This window comes from Ursus americanus, chromosome 12, assembly GCF_024610735.1.
Source record: "Ursus americanus isolate L20-20 chromosome 12, mUrsAme1.1.p, whole genome shotgun sequence".
Lineage (NCBI taxonomy): Eukaryota > Metazoa > Chordata > Mammalia > Carnivora > Ursidae > Ursus > Ursus americanus.
The window spans coordinates 41,903,337-41,918,610 of record NC_142138.1 but is presented as its reverse complement, the minus strand read 5'-3'; the positions used below and the strand labels follow the sequence as shown (position 1 = coordinate 41,918,610).

Below are 15,274 nucleotides of genomic sequence, written 5' to 3'. Positions count from 1 at the left end.
ACCTGAAGGATGGAAGAGACTCAGTCATGCAGTGGTTTGCGAAAAGAACATTCTGGGCAGAGAAAGCAACAAACACAATGGCCATGAGACAGAAGCAAGTGTGCTGTACCAGAGGAGCAGAAAAAAGGCCAGCGTACCTGCGGCATAATGAGTAATGCAGGCGATGAGGTCGAAAGACATTTGCAGGATCACCTACAGTATTGCTGGCATGGTACCAACTGTAGGTTCAAATGAAGTTTTTAGTGATGTCATGCAGAGGGGGACCTCGCTGTCTGGCAGGGACCATATGCAATGTGAGAAAATATTCATGAACATATGTGGGACACTCTTTGGCACATGTGGAAAGCTGGAGTGGGGAGGGTGGGAACTTTACAGGGAAACAAAAAAGAGTAAGTTAGCGAGCAGATAGGGGTGAGAGCGGGAGGATCTGAACTATTTTTGTTGCTATATCCCATCAGCATCCATAGAGAGCTGATGGACCCTAATCAAACTCAGGGATACATTTGTAACTAGGGGAGAAAGAAAGTTATTCAACACTTTTTTCCCATGCAAAATCTTGTGCTTTCTTGGAATGCTGCCTCTCTAGGTTCCTGCAGGCCCTTTGTTATTAAGAGACCTTTAAAAGCAGCACTGCCTCCTCATTACTTCCTAATGATAATGCCACTACTGTTGACCCCAAATTTCCTCCTCTGGTGTTTTAGAGCATGGCAAAAGCTGTAAGAAAGAATTCAGGCTCTCTGAAGCAGAAGGCAAAGCCATGATCAGGCCATGATTCTGTGCCATGTATCTATAGGCAAAGCCAAGAATCAGGCCATGATTCTACTGTGCCATGTATCTATAGGAGGTTTCTAGACCCTACATAATTTTGATTTATTTGGAAACCATTGATGTCAGACATGAATGCACAGGCCATTCCTGGATCATAATGGTCTCTTAATCATCTGTAAAATTCCTAAGGACAAGGATTATGTCTGTTTTGTTTATAACTGTGTCCTCAGCTCCCAGCATTATTGTCTGGCACGTAGTAAGCACCCAATAAATATTGGGTGAATGATGATTCATGAATAAAGTCACAGGCTTATAACAATTAGACAGATAACACAAAGCAAAATAAAATAGCTGCACACATCTATTTTTTAAAAGGCCTGTCATTTTATAGATATATACTGCCAAGAGAAAAATAACTGTAACATCCATTCATACATCCAGTTCAAAAGTGCATCTACCACGTGCCATCCACTGTTCCAGATGCTGAAGGTAGAAAAAAAGAGGAGGATACAGAACTTTCTGGGAAGCAGAGGCCTCTGGCATAGAATGGAGAAAGAAACATCTACAGCATGGTTTACTGGTGAAGAGAGGGAGAAAAGGTCAAGCAAGCCCAGGAATAATTCCTAGAAGAATGAAGTTGAATCTAAGGTGGCTTTTTTTTTTTTAATCCTAGTATTATCAAGCAGATCCTTTAGAGTTCCATTTCACACCCAACTGCCTTTAACTTTAATATATCTCGATCAGTGGTTCTCAACTGGGTGAGATTTTGCCTCCCAGGGACATTTGCTAATGTCTAGAAACATTCTGAGAGAATTAGGAAGTGCCATGCAAATAAAAACATGAGTACAGTTGACCCTTGAACAACACAGGGGTTAGGACTGCCAATCCCCCATGCAGTCAAAAATCTATGTGTAACTTTTGCTTCCCTCAAAAGTTAACTACGATAGCCTATGGCTGACCAGAAGCCTTACTGGTAACACAATTAACACATATTTTGTATGCTATATTATATATTCTTACAATAAAGTAAGCTAGAGAAAAGAAAATGTTAACGAAGTCATAGGGAAAATACATTTACAATATTGTACTGTATTTATTTTAAAAATCTGCATGTAAGTGGACCTGCACAATTCAAACATATTGCTAAAGAGTCAATTGTGTATCATTTATTCAAGGTTTTTCTAATGCAATTAATATGATAATAGGAATCATTTAATAGCTAACTTAACTGTAAGTCCATACAGTACAAATAGTAAAATAGTCAATTAAGGGCGCCTGGGTGGCTCAGTCAGTTGAGTGTCCAACTCTTGATTTTTGGCTCAGGTCATGATCTCAGGGTCCTGGGATCCAGTCAGCTCCTCGGTCAGGGTGGAGTTCCTTGAGGATTCTCCCCTCCCCCTCTCCCTCTGTCACTCCCGTTTGCATGCTCTCTCAAATAAAAATCTTTAATGAAAAAAAATCAATTAAATTTTTGTGATGACTATCAATAAAACACTTAAGTCTCATGTACAATTCAAATATTTATATTAATCAGTCATATTCTTAGCATTACACATCAAATGCAGGGTCTCAGGAACACACTGCCTCATTAGAATTCCAAATTGAAGAATGTCATACTTACATAGAAATTTGGATTCTTTTACAGTTTTTAGCTCTAGGATAGAAAAGGCTTAGCCCATTCCTTTTGAGTTTAAAATTACAGGCGTATGTTCAGCCTCCTTTAGCTGGATTCGTCTGTTCCCTGTAGGAAGTTTATAACTAGTAAAAGGAGTTTTATGCAGAATACAAATTGGGAGTATTACATGACGACCTCTTGAGGACACTGAGTTGTGCAAACAACATCACTTTATCTGACGTAGTAGCTTTAGATTGGTCTATGTGTTCACCCTAGGGTTGTCTAGAATTACAGATCAGGGACATCACTGTCATACCCCAGCTGCTGCAGAAAGCTACTGGAAGAAAAGGAGATTTATGAGTATTTTGGTTGTACTGAACCAAGGATACAGGAGCTATACAACTGGGAGCCTGGTGGCTCTAAATTGTAGGCATTATGCAAAAAGAAAATGCAGAGTTGGGTGTCAAGGGAGTCCTCCAGGAGCAATAGGACATCTTTGTAAAATCTCTAAAGAATGAATTTAACAGTTATTAAAGCCCACCACCCTGTTGTTGCAGGCACTGAACTTTATATTACAAGAAGAGATGCACGGGATTTTCAGAAAACATCTGTCATTTAACAGTGATAGTGACCTCAGCACCAACAAGCAATCCAAATCCCAGTTGAGGAGAGTTATTTACCTCTTTGTGGTGGCTGAGTGTGCAGCTCTAACATTAGCAGGTTATTTAATATCCTGGTCAGGTGAGCAGCTCTGACGCTGAAGGAAAGAGTTGTTTGGAATAACTGATTAATTAGTTCTGTTATATGAGACGCTCATGAATTATCTCCCTTTCATTGTTTTAAATTACCAGGTTGTGATTTTGTTAATGTTGACCAAAGGCCTGTGCAAACCTTACAGAGAAGAGTAAATGTAATCTTTAAAACACATCGTGAAAGATCAAGACTTACGTTGAAATGAATGTGAAAAAAAACCACACCTAGATTTCTGTATTAATTTTACCAAAGACTTACCAGGTCAGTACTCCCATTTCTCTTTTATTTCTACTTAAAAATAAACAAATAAATGTGCAGTGATATATTTAGGTAACAGTAAAAAAACTAAAATTTAAATGTTGAGAGCTAACTAAGCATTTCAGGGCAGTGCTACGTATTTAATTTTTGCAACAATCGTGCAAGTAAGGTAACATTACTTTCATTTTGTTGATAAGAAAACTGAGGCTTTTTTTCATTTAAATGTTTTTCCCAAGATGGACAGATGGACAGAACTAGAAAATGATACAGCAAGGGTAGGGGGTGGGCAACAGCAGGGAAGGAAGAGCTGTTGAATTCCAGGGCTAATAAGTCATGTTACACTATGCTGCCACAAGAAATGACATTTTTATTCGTGTCAGACACAGGAATATTAAAATCCATCACTTGAAAGGGAAAGCATTAATACTGTAAGTTGATCATGAGCTCCCCCTATGCTCCCTGCCCATATATCCAATTGCTTGATAGCACCATTTCAGTACCCCACAGGCAATGCCAACTTAACACGCCCCCAAACTGATTTATCCTCTTCCTCACCTACACCTGCTATTCCTATTTCACCTACCTCAAAGAACAGTGTCACCATCTACCCAGCTGCAACGAAAAATGGATTAGAAAGAAATACACAAAACTGTTAATGGTGCTATTATCTGGGCAATTGTACTCTAGGTATTTTTATTTTATTCTTTATATTTCTCTGTATTTTCCAGATTCTTTTTAAACATTTACATTATAAACATGACACATGATTATATCCTTAGTATTTAAAAAACAAAAGAGAAAAACAGAAATAAGCAGTTAAAAAAACACTTTCACAATGAAACTTCCCTCCTCACATGTAAACACTATGTATCGTTTCCAACTTTTCTTCTATGTAAATATATTACTGTCATTTTTATGCATTTCTATACAAATATATAGTTTGGAGTTTATACATATATATTTCTTCCAAGTAAAATTCTAATACATACATTATACCTCCTCTTTTCCTCTGAACAGTATGTCTTGGAGATTTTCCCACGTCAAAACATACAGATCTCTCTTATTGTCTCCAATGGCTATACAGTATTGGGAGTATTGTAATGACTTCACATTTTAATCATTCCTTTGTTGCTGAATATTTAGGTTCCCAGTTTCTCATTATTACAAATGCTCAAAGACTGTTCTTCTATAGTCTTGTTTAAGCATTTCTTAGACACACTTTTCCCTCACCCCGTTTTATCATCCGTCAGGCTGGACTGCTTCTAACAATTGATGGTATCTTACTGTTGCTATCAGCCAGGTGGTATTTGTTGTGTTAAAAACCTTCGACACCTTCTGGTAAAAGTAAAGAAGTACTAGCCTCAATACATTTTAGATGAGGTGAAGTAAGTTATCTTTGTACTCATGCACATTTCAGGCATTTGTGACCTCAAGCAAATAAATGGCTATTTATAGGTGGAATGGCTGGATCAAACAGTCTGTGCATTTTAAATTCTGCTAGTTACTTCCAAATTGCCCTCCAAATAAGGTGAAACAATTTATTCAGCCATCAACCTTGTGGAAGAGGGACTTTTTCACCAGAAGTGGCTATTATAAGTCTTTGAATGTTTATTAACATAATGGCTGATAAATGGAAGCTCTTTATTGACTTAATCTTCGGTCTCTTGTACATATTGCAAATATTCTTCCCTTTTACTACTCTTCTTTCAACCTTGCTTAAGAGAGTCTTTCACCCTACAGCCATTTCTTTTATGTACATTTGTCAATATTTCTCCCTATGTCTGCCGGAGCTTATATCTTACTGAGAAAAAACCAAAACTATAAGTTTCTTACATTTTAATACTTGTGTAAGAGTTTTTAATACATTTTAATACTTGTGTAGGGTGTTTACCTTTATCGCTTTAATCCACTTGAAATTTATTTTTGTGCATAGTATGACATAGGTAGGTCTTTTCCCAGTGTGACTATTCTGTCTCTAAACCATTTTTAGGCTACTTTATATTTTATCCATGATTCAAAATTATACCTTCATCATATACTATATATTTATATAATACTGATTTTCTTTAATGTTTCACTTATCTGTTTATCTACTTACTTTTGATATATTGGTGTTTTACATTTCTAGTAAGAAGCAAACTGAATTTTCATTGTTTTTGTTTTTATTTGCATATGAACTTCTGAACCAGTTTAAATGGCATACACTGCTATGTATACCCATTTTCCCCTTTCCTAAAATAGAACCCCTGCTTTTTAGCTGGAAAGATGTCCTACCGAATAAACACAACTCCCCGCCTTCTTGGCAGGTGCATTCATGTGGCTGTTGTAAGCAATGGAAATAATGTACAAACACAGGTGCAATTTCTGGGACCTGTTCCTACTGTGAAGGTGTGTGACTTCTAACAACACTAATTCTAAGTAACAAAATCGTATTGGAAATGTAACTAATTTATAAATTCATTTGAGGATAATTAACATCTGGACAATATTCAGTTTTTACACAAACAGGAACATAGAATGTTTACTATTCATTCAGGCGTTTTATACCCTTTATTAAAATGTATAGTTTTCAGGGAGCTTGCGTGGCTCAATTAAGTATCTGCTCAGGTCATGATCTCCGGGTCCTGGGATCGAGCCTGTATAGGGCTTTCTGCTCAGCAGAGAGTCTGCTTCTCTCTCTCTCTCTCTGCCCCTCCCCACTGCTCGTTCGCTCTCTCAAATAAAATCTTTTTTAAAAAAATGTGTAGTTTTCCTCATATGGATCTTGTGCTTTTCCCATAAAGATTGCACCTAAATAATACACAGTTTACATTTTTATTGCAAATAAGTTTTAAAGTCACATTTCTAATTGGCCATGCTAGTCTATAGAAAGCTACAGATTTTCTTATGTTGAATGATTAAACAAAAGTACTTTTTATTATTTCTAATCGTTTTTCTTTTTCTTTTTTTGAGAAAGAGTGCACACAGGTGCGTGCACGCCCCCTGGGGGCAGGGGGGAGTGGCAGGCAGAGGCAGAGGGAGAGAATCTTAAGCAGGCTCCATGCCCAGTACAGAACCCCCCAAACCAGGGCTCCATCTCACGATCCTGAGATCACGACCTGAGTGGAAATGAAGAGTCAGATGCTTAACCCACTGAGCCACCCAGGTGCCCCATCTCTAATAGTTTTTCAATTAATTCTCTTGGTTGCACTATCTCCACATCACACTGCCTGAAATAAAGACTCCTCTCTCCTAATATACCTATTTCTTGTCGTTAAGTGATTGTAGAGACAACAGGCTTGTTCCTGTCTCAAATGTGGATGTTTGCTGAAGGTTTCCGGTAGACATCTCAGCCAAGTTAAACAGCTTTCTTTCTATTCCTAGCCTCACAAGATTTAAATCTGGATTGTGTTAAATTTTAGGAAATGTTTTTCCAGCATCTGTTGAGATTATGTGATTTTTTTTATCATTTCATCTGCCTTTTTTTAATTACAGTAATAGATTTCCTAATGTATTGAGTTACATTAATAGATTATGCTCTATGCTCTGGATAAACTCTACCTCGTCATGACACATACACTCCTGGATTTAATTTGCTAATGTTTTTTCAGTGATTAGATCTGCTCCTGAGTGAGATGGGTCTATAGTTATCTTTCATTATGGAATAAGGGTTCTGCTAGCCTCAGAAACCAAACTGAAGAGGTATTTCAGATTTCTGTATAATCTGGAAGAGCTTAAATAAAATAGGAATTCTTCCTTAAATTTTCCTAAGTTGCTGTTTCATTTTAAACGTAAGCATTACACGGACCATGCTTACTTTTATATCTGATTAGATTTTATTAATTGATTGCTATCCACTTGTTAATTTCTAACTTATTGCACTGTGATAACAGGACACAACCTATATGTAATTTCTTTGTGGCTTGCTTCATGGTCATTTTTCATGGTATTTGAAAAGAAATACTCTAATTATTAAGCTTTTTAATTACTTGGTTCAAAAACCAGTGTCCTCATATTTGAACTCTTCAGCCAATAATTTCTGAAAGGGCTGTGTTCAAATACTAAGCTCTGATTGCAAATTTGCCAGTTTCTCCTCAAGTCTTTCATTATAATTTGATACCATGTTGTTGTGCATAGCTTTGTGACAGTTAATTTCTGGATCCTTCCATGTTCTTGATTTTCTAAAATGTTTTTATTGTGCCCTCTTTCTTAAAATGACAGTTTGACTCAAGATAGAATTCTAAGTTCAAAATAATTTTCCCACGCAACTTTAAAAATAACAGTATCTTCTAGCATCCCAATGTACAGATGACATATCTGAGACCAATGTGATTCTTTTCCCTTACAGGTAAATTGTTTCTCTTTAAGGAATTTTGAGATTGTTTTCATTATCCTGGGATTATAGAAATTTTATCAGGATATATTTTAAGTGCTTGTCTCTCTCTTCATTTTCCTCAATACTTCAGACTTTTAGTATGTGGTCAGTCTTTCATCAGAAAAAAATTTCTTCCTATTATTTACTTCTTTTCTTCACTTTTTCTGTTCTTAACTTCTGGACCTCCTATGCATACATACATATATTCATTGATTCAAAAATATTTACTGAGCATTTACAATGCACCCAGCATTGTGACAGATAAAGGACTTTCAATGCTAAATTCTCTATACGTATGGCTCCTAACCTCATGAAGTTTCATTTTAAATGGATGGTGTTTACCTGGATCTTCTGTCTCAACTTTTCTCATGATTTCCATCTTCTGATCTTTTCTTATAAGATTCTGGAAGTACCCATGAAGCTTAAAATTCTAGCTCAATAATAACTATTTCCAAGATACTTCTTTCTCACTACAGCTTGCATTTTTTAAAATTAGTGCAATAACCTCTAAAATTCTTTGGAGATTAGAATGATATATAATGCTATATCTAAGCATTATATATAAAAATACTTAGTATAATTACCACTAATTATTATTACATAAAATACGAAATTTACTTTAGTATTTACTAAAATATTTTAAAGTTTAAAGGTTTGTTTTTTTTAACCTGCATTATATCCCCAGGATTATTTCTGCTTGTTAAGTATACTGTTTACCTTTCATGTTGCTCTCTTCCTCAAATGTCTGTTGCTTCTGCGTTGATTATTATGGGTAAATGAGAACTGAACCTAGGGGTCAGCAAACGTTTTCTGTAAAGGGCCAGTTAGTAAGTATTTTAGGTTTTGGAAGCCACATTAGGTATCGGTCACATATTCTTTTTTTTCTACAACCCTTTAAAAATGTAAAATCCATATGAAAACAGGCAGTGGGAGGCTTGCAGATGGTGGTCTGCAAAACTACTAGATCTTTTGGTGTTGCTACCTAGAGTTTATTTTCTCAATTTGATGAAATTCCCTGGCAGATTTTGATTACAAGAAACCTGGCATTTTAATTGTGTGAGGGAGGAGGAGGGTGGAATCAGTTGGAAAAATGGAAAATGGACAGCCACCAGGTTTTAGAAAACCACTGTTTTCTAATTATGAGGAATCAAAGCCCCTTGTGGTATCCACAAAACATCTAAGGCATTACCACACTTTGACAGCTGCTATATATATATATGCTCTGGGAGTCTACCACATCAGCAGTTTCACTCTAACTGGCAAACAGCAAGCTGTGTTATGGCTTTAGATTGGAGGAGTATCATGGACCATGATTCCTAACCAGGGACTAGCATAACTAGTCAGTCCTTCAATAACATGGCTTACCATACTACAGTCACCCACTCTGACAGCTGCCTCTAAAAATGGAGGTATGGGCACCTGGGTGGCTCAGTCAGTTAAACGTCTAAGTCTTGATTTCAGCTCAGGTCATGATCTCCACTCAGGTCATGATCTCAGGGTTGTTAGGGCCAGCCCCGCATCAGGCTCCATGACCAAGTTCCCTCTCTCCCTCTCTCTATGCTCCTCCCTTCTCTGCTCTAAAATAAATAAACAAACAAATAAATAAATAAGAATGGGGGTGCTTCCTTAACTTTCATCTCTATGTGGACTGTGGCTCTCTGTTTCACCAAGATCTGGTTCCTTATTTTGTATCTTCTAGAAATGCTTCACAGCAACCTTGGTATCTTTCCAGTGTGGTAATGAATTTATTTTTATTACTGTAATTTTTTATCATTGTATAGTTTCTGTAATTTTAATAGGACTTAGAAGATAATGACTGGAATCCAGTATGTCATTTGGATCTGGACCTCTCCCAAAATTCATAATCTCTATTTATCTAATAACTAAGCTGCTTTACAGTTGTTCCCTTCTACACTCTCGGTCACCAAGAAGGCCATCTCTTTTTTTTTTTTCAAAGATTTTATTTACTTATTTGAAAGAGACAGCCAGCGAGAGAGGGAACACAAGCAAGGGGAGTGGGAGAGGAAGAAGCAGGCTCCCAGCAGAGGAGCCTGACGTGGGGCTCGATCCCAGAACGCCGGGATCACGCCCTGAGCCGAAGGCAGACGCTTAACAACTGCACCACCCAGGCGCCCCAACAAGGCCATCTCTTATCACCAGCAATCCTGCCTCACCCCTACCTCAAACACAGTCTTTTAAAAAAATTTTAAACAAAAACTAGGAAAATCAGGAGAAGGGGAAGGGGGAATGCACGAAGAGACTAGCATGACCGCTTCTGAGGAGGCCCAATCTGGTGGCAGCACGGACTGAATTTACCACACCCAAGCGTCCACCCCCAGGCTTGAGTGCTCCCTGATTTTGCTGCATACCAAACAGAGAACCAGCCATCTGGTAGGAACTATCAAATAAAGTCACACTGTTAATTTAAAATACGAACTGTAACAGTCACATGGACTAAAACACTTCTGCCTACATGACTACTCCATTTTCTGTCCATCAGAATTACCACGGATTCCAAACTGTAATCAAAAGTCTGTCATTAATGCCTCTGAAATGTATGCTCAAAAATGGTGAAAGTAGTAAATTTTATGATATGTGTATTTTACATATACATAAAGTTTGTATTCACAGCAAGGACAACTTGGTAGGCAAAGTAAATGTCAAATAATATAAGTCTGATAATAAGATAATCTAATACCAACTACTTCTAAATAACAACAATCTTGCCAATAAAAAGAGAATTCTCAAACACGTGCTAACATGCATTACCAACATTTGCCTTTGTAGTTCTTTTTTTCTATATGTCCATGACTTTTGGGATACAAATTGCTGCAGAAATTTTGTCATTTCCACCTCATTCTTAGAAAGGATTAACAGTTTTTTAGATATGCTATATAATACTATACCATTATAAAATATAGTATTATATTATAAAATACAAGTATATTTTATAATATGCTATAGTATAGTAATATAAAATATAATATCAAGATTTTGTAACACAGATTATAGTTAAATCTTGGCAACTCTAGGAACCATTCTGCCTCCTGAAGCATATCATAAATTCAAATGTTTACAGGCACAGGCAGTTAATATAAATATATTAAAGACTGAGATACAAGGCTGAAGAAGCAGGCAAGAACAGAGAACTTACAGAACCACATAGGCCATATTAAAAGAATCTGGAAGTTACACTGACATGTATAAAAAGCCGATAAAGGATTTCACTTCAAGTAGGGGAATGATATGAGAGAGCTTGTTATACGGGAAAACTGTTAGTTCTATTATTAGAACTTCAACTTGTAAGAATTACATAACCTAATGAGAGAAAAACAACAAAAACAATAAGGTCCAATTTTCTGACTCCCAGAAATTTGTAACAGGTCATTCCAATGCTTTCGTAAAACATCATGAGAATTCCCCAAACCTGTGCCTGTTGACTAAAGGGCAGAAGCTCCTGCTTTGATACAGAAGTTGCAGACACTAGAAATTTGAGGCCACTCTAAGTGTTCTTGAAATGCAATCACTGACCACTACCAACAGAATCACTTAGGTATCTATTAAAATACATCATCTGCAAAGAATATGGTCTAGTAAATCTGGGGTACATGGGCCCCAAATCCTTACTTTTACAAAAATTTAAAACTACTGCCCTTATGTCTCCTTAGAAGAGCCTCATCTTAACATTTAAGGTGACCTAAAGGATAAAGAGTCCAAAAAAAGCTAACAGGTACAGATTACAAAAGTGCAAAGGTCTGGACATAGGGAAGAGCTTCATTTAAAAACTAACAGAAGGCCACCATGGCCAGTGAGAAGAACAGCATGATATAAAACAGGAATGCTAGTCCAGGCCTGATTACCATGAGTAAGTGCACAGATACGAAAAGAAATAGAAGGCTAGTATTATCTTAATTATATTTTTAGAAGATTATACTTCTGTATGGAAAACTGAATCTAGCAGGGCAAAACTAGAAACAAGATTAGTTAATAAACTACTTTAATAGTCTAGGAAAGAGATGATGGGGACTTGAACTGGGATTGGTAGCAGGAAACATGGAAGAGGGGACAGATAAATTTTGGAAGTAGAAAACAGACTTTCTGATAGACTGGAGGTGGGAGGTAATAAAAAGGAAAGAATATAGGACGGTCCCTAGGTATCTGGCTTAAACAACTGTGTAAGTTTTAAATAAATTTCTTTGGTTATTATTAATTACATGTTTAGATTTTTAATAAACAATAGTTGGATAACAAGTTGAAAGGTTATTAAAGACATCATATAAATTCTTATCACAAAAGTACTGAAAATATAAACTCTAAGGATCACAAAAATTAATCTGCCTGCAAATTAAACTGCCTATCTACAAATTATCTAAACAGGATATACATAAATTTGAACTTCTGAAGTAAGTACAATAACAAAATACACTTTATTAATAATACCTTGCAAATAAGCTAGTCTGAATAAAGGTTTTTACATGTTTCCCACAAAAAATTACTATTTAGATGTTCTTTATCTCTTATTCTAAAACATTTATGGGGCACCTGGCTGGCTCAGTAGAGCATCAAACTCCTGATCTTGGGGTTTTGAGTGTGAGCCCCATGCTGGGTATAGAGATTACTTAAAATCTTTTTTAAAATTAAATAAATAAATAAAGTGTTTACTTATGTTATACAGACTCTTGTTACAGGATTCTTTCCAGAAGTTTCAAATTTCAAATTACTAGGGACATTCTTTAAAAAAAAAAAAAAAAAAAACACTCTAATTAGTACCAAAAGAACCCACTAATTATAGTCCAAAGGGATCTGTTCTCCTTTTACCTTACCCCTACACAAATATTTTTAAATAAAGGAGAAACTAAATAAATAAACAAGTGAGAAACTAGACCATTGATCAAGTCCTATTATTCTTAAAATTTTTAACTCCTGAGCACAAATGCTTTCTGAAGTCTATTTAAGCAAATACAGACTCAGCTAGGATCCAAATTTCTCCAGTCCTCAACTAACCTTCTCTTATTTGTCCCTGAACCCTGTAAGTGGATACAAAGGATTTAAAGCTTAAAGATAAGCAAATCTAGCCCACAACAATGAACCCATATTGCACCCCCCGAAATGTATTTGTAAAAGCTTTGTTGTATGCAAAAAGAAATTACCTGTGAAATTCTACAAATGCCTATACATTCAGGTACTTAATGCTTTAAAATTACTTAATATTCCCATATACTCATCCATTCAATGTGTCAAAATTTGGGGAAGCTAATTTATTTCACTGAGAGTCCCCCTCTCAAAAGAGGCCAGAGTAAAGATTCAAAGAAATAAGAGCACTACTTTTCAGTAACATAGATGGTCATTTGAAAATAGACCGTCAATCTCATCTTCTCTTTTTCAGTATGTAAGCCTACAAACTACAAAAAGGTTAAAAAAAAAAAAAGAAAAAAAGAAATATTCAAGAGAGAAATCCTTCTTTTTTAGAAAAGTGATAGTTTGCTTCTTGGTTCTTCAGCTAAAAACAGACATGACAAAAGAACTAACACAACTATAAAAAATTATTTGTATCCAAATGTATTTTCAAGATTTCAAGATCTGACATAGGCACAAAGAAAAGGAAGGAACTGAAACAAGTATAAACAAGTCAGTTATAGACTGACCTCAACTTGAAATATGTTAAAAAATATTTTAGTAGTACTTTTAAAAATGATCGAATTTTTTCTTTAATTCAACTCTTGTCAATCATCTTGATATACTGTGAGCTAAACTACATTAAGACAAAAACCTTAAATACTCATTTAATTGATGAATTGTTTCATTTAAAATTGTTAATCCAGGGAAAGAGTTTTTGTAAAAATCGTTTTATTGCTACAAAGGGAAACATGGTCACAAAAAGCCTTTAAGCGTATCTTAACGCAAATTACTATTCAATGTCCAATGCCGTAAAAAAATACACAGAGCACAAAATACTTGCCCAATTTATCTCTTCTAGGGTAAGTATTCAAAACATTAATGCACACTTGAATATATACTCCCAACAGCAGCATTTAAGTTCAAATGATTAGATATACTAACAATACACATCTGTTATCCTTAACACCAATAAAGTAATAAAAATTAAGCTTAAAAATTATACAAACAATTTATCTAATCTAAGTTTGGTAGCTATAAAAACTAAACTAAAATAGTCTTACCTTCATTTTATTAAACAAATGCCAAACATTTAGAAATTATATAAAACAAATTTGAATGTGTGGAATGCATGCAACATGGGTGTTAATTCTCATATTTTAAACTATTAAAATTCTTACCCTTTTCCATATTAGGAGAGAAATTTAAAGCTTCTTTTCAATCTAATACCTTATATTTAATTTTCTTCAGGTTGGTCAACAGGGAAGTCAACAGGCTCTTCCTTTGCTTCTTCTTCCTCTACTTCCTCTCCTTCCCCCACTGCCTCTCCTTCCCCCACTGCCTCTCCTTCCCCCACTGCCTCTCCTTCCCCCACTCCCTCTACCTCCCCTGCTTCTTCTGTGTCTTCCACTCCCTCTACTACTCCTCCTTCTCCCACTTCCTCTGCTTCCTCCACTTCTTCTACTTCCTCTACCTCCCCCACTTCCTCTTCTTCCTCCTCCTCCTCCTCCTCTTCTTCAATAGGTTCATCAATCTTTTCTTCCTCTTCCTCATCTCCTTCTATCTGTTGATCTTGAGAATGATCTTGAATTTCAAAAGGATTCTCACCCTAAAAAGCCATGAGGAAAAACAGCTTTTAAAATCAGTACATTCATTTTTGTTATAAGTGAAATTTTTATTTGCTGTAACATTAAAAATAAATACAATCTGAAGCTTTTTATTTTGACTCATGAAAAATCCACTACGTATTTGCTCAGTACCTACTTCATACCAAGGTGATAAATTACTTAAGTCACTACTTTACATTCCATAAACCGCAACACTTAAAGGCCACATTTTCCTAACTGAATTTCTAAAATCATATACATATGACAAAAGCAAATATGTGGGTTTTGGTAGAAACAAAGTAGATAAAGCAAAGATTTATGTTCTCCTAAATTACACCAGGATTCAATGTACTACTGTGGTAGGATCTCTTTAAAAAACACTCAAATGGGGGGCGCCTGGGTGGCACAGCGGTTAAGCGTCTGCCTTCGGCTCAGGGCGTGATCCCGGCGTTATAGGATTGAGCCCCACATCAGGCTCCTCCACTATGAGCCTGCTTCTTCCTCTCCCACTCCCCCTGCTTGTGTTCCCTCTCTCACTGGCTGTCTCTATCTCTGTCAAATAAATAAATAAAATCTTTAAAAAAAAAAAAAATTAAAAAACACTCAAATGGGGCGCCTGGGTGGCTCAGTCATTAAGTGTCTGCCTTTGGCTCAGGGCGTGATCCCGGTGTTCTGGGATCGAGCCCCACATCAGGCTCCTATGCTGGGAGCCTGCTTCTTCCTCTCCCATCCCCCCTGCTTGTGTTCCCTCTCTTGCTGGCTGTCTCTCTGTCAAATAAATAAATAAAAATCTTAAAAAATAAA

At 36.2% G+C, this 15,274-nt stretch overlaps 1 protein-coding gene across 3 annotated transcripts in view; it reads right to left on the bottom strand.

Moving 5' to 3' along the window:
* Positions 1–4,046: 4,046 nt before the first annotated feature.
* ZNF326 (zinc finger protein 326) overlaps positions 4,047–15,274 on the bottom strand; it is a 46,391-nt gene continuing 35,163 nt past the window's right edge. For all 3 annotated transcript variants that reach the window (XM_045801819.2, XM_087866091.1, XM_087866092.1), the window contains one exon: positions 4,047–14,472. In XM_045801819.2, the coding sequence (XP_045657775.2) occupies positions 14,101–14,472 (372 nt within the window). In that variant the 3' untranslated portion in view covers positions 4,047–14,100. The remainder of the gene's footprint in view (positions 14,473–15,274) is intronic.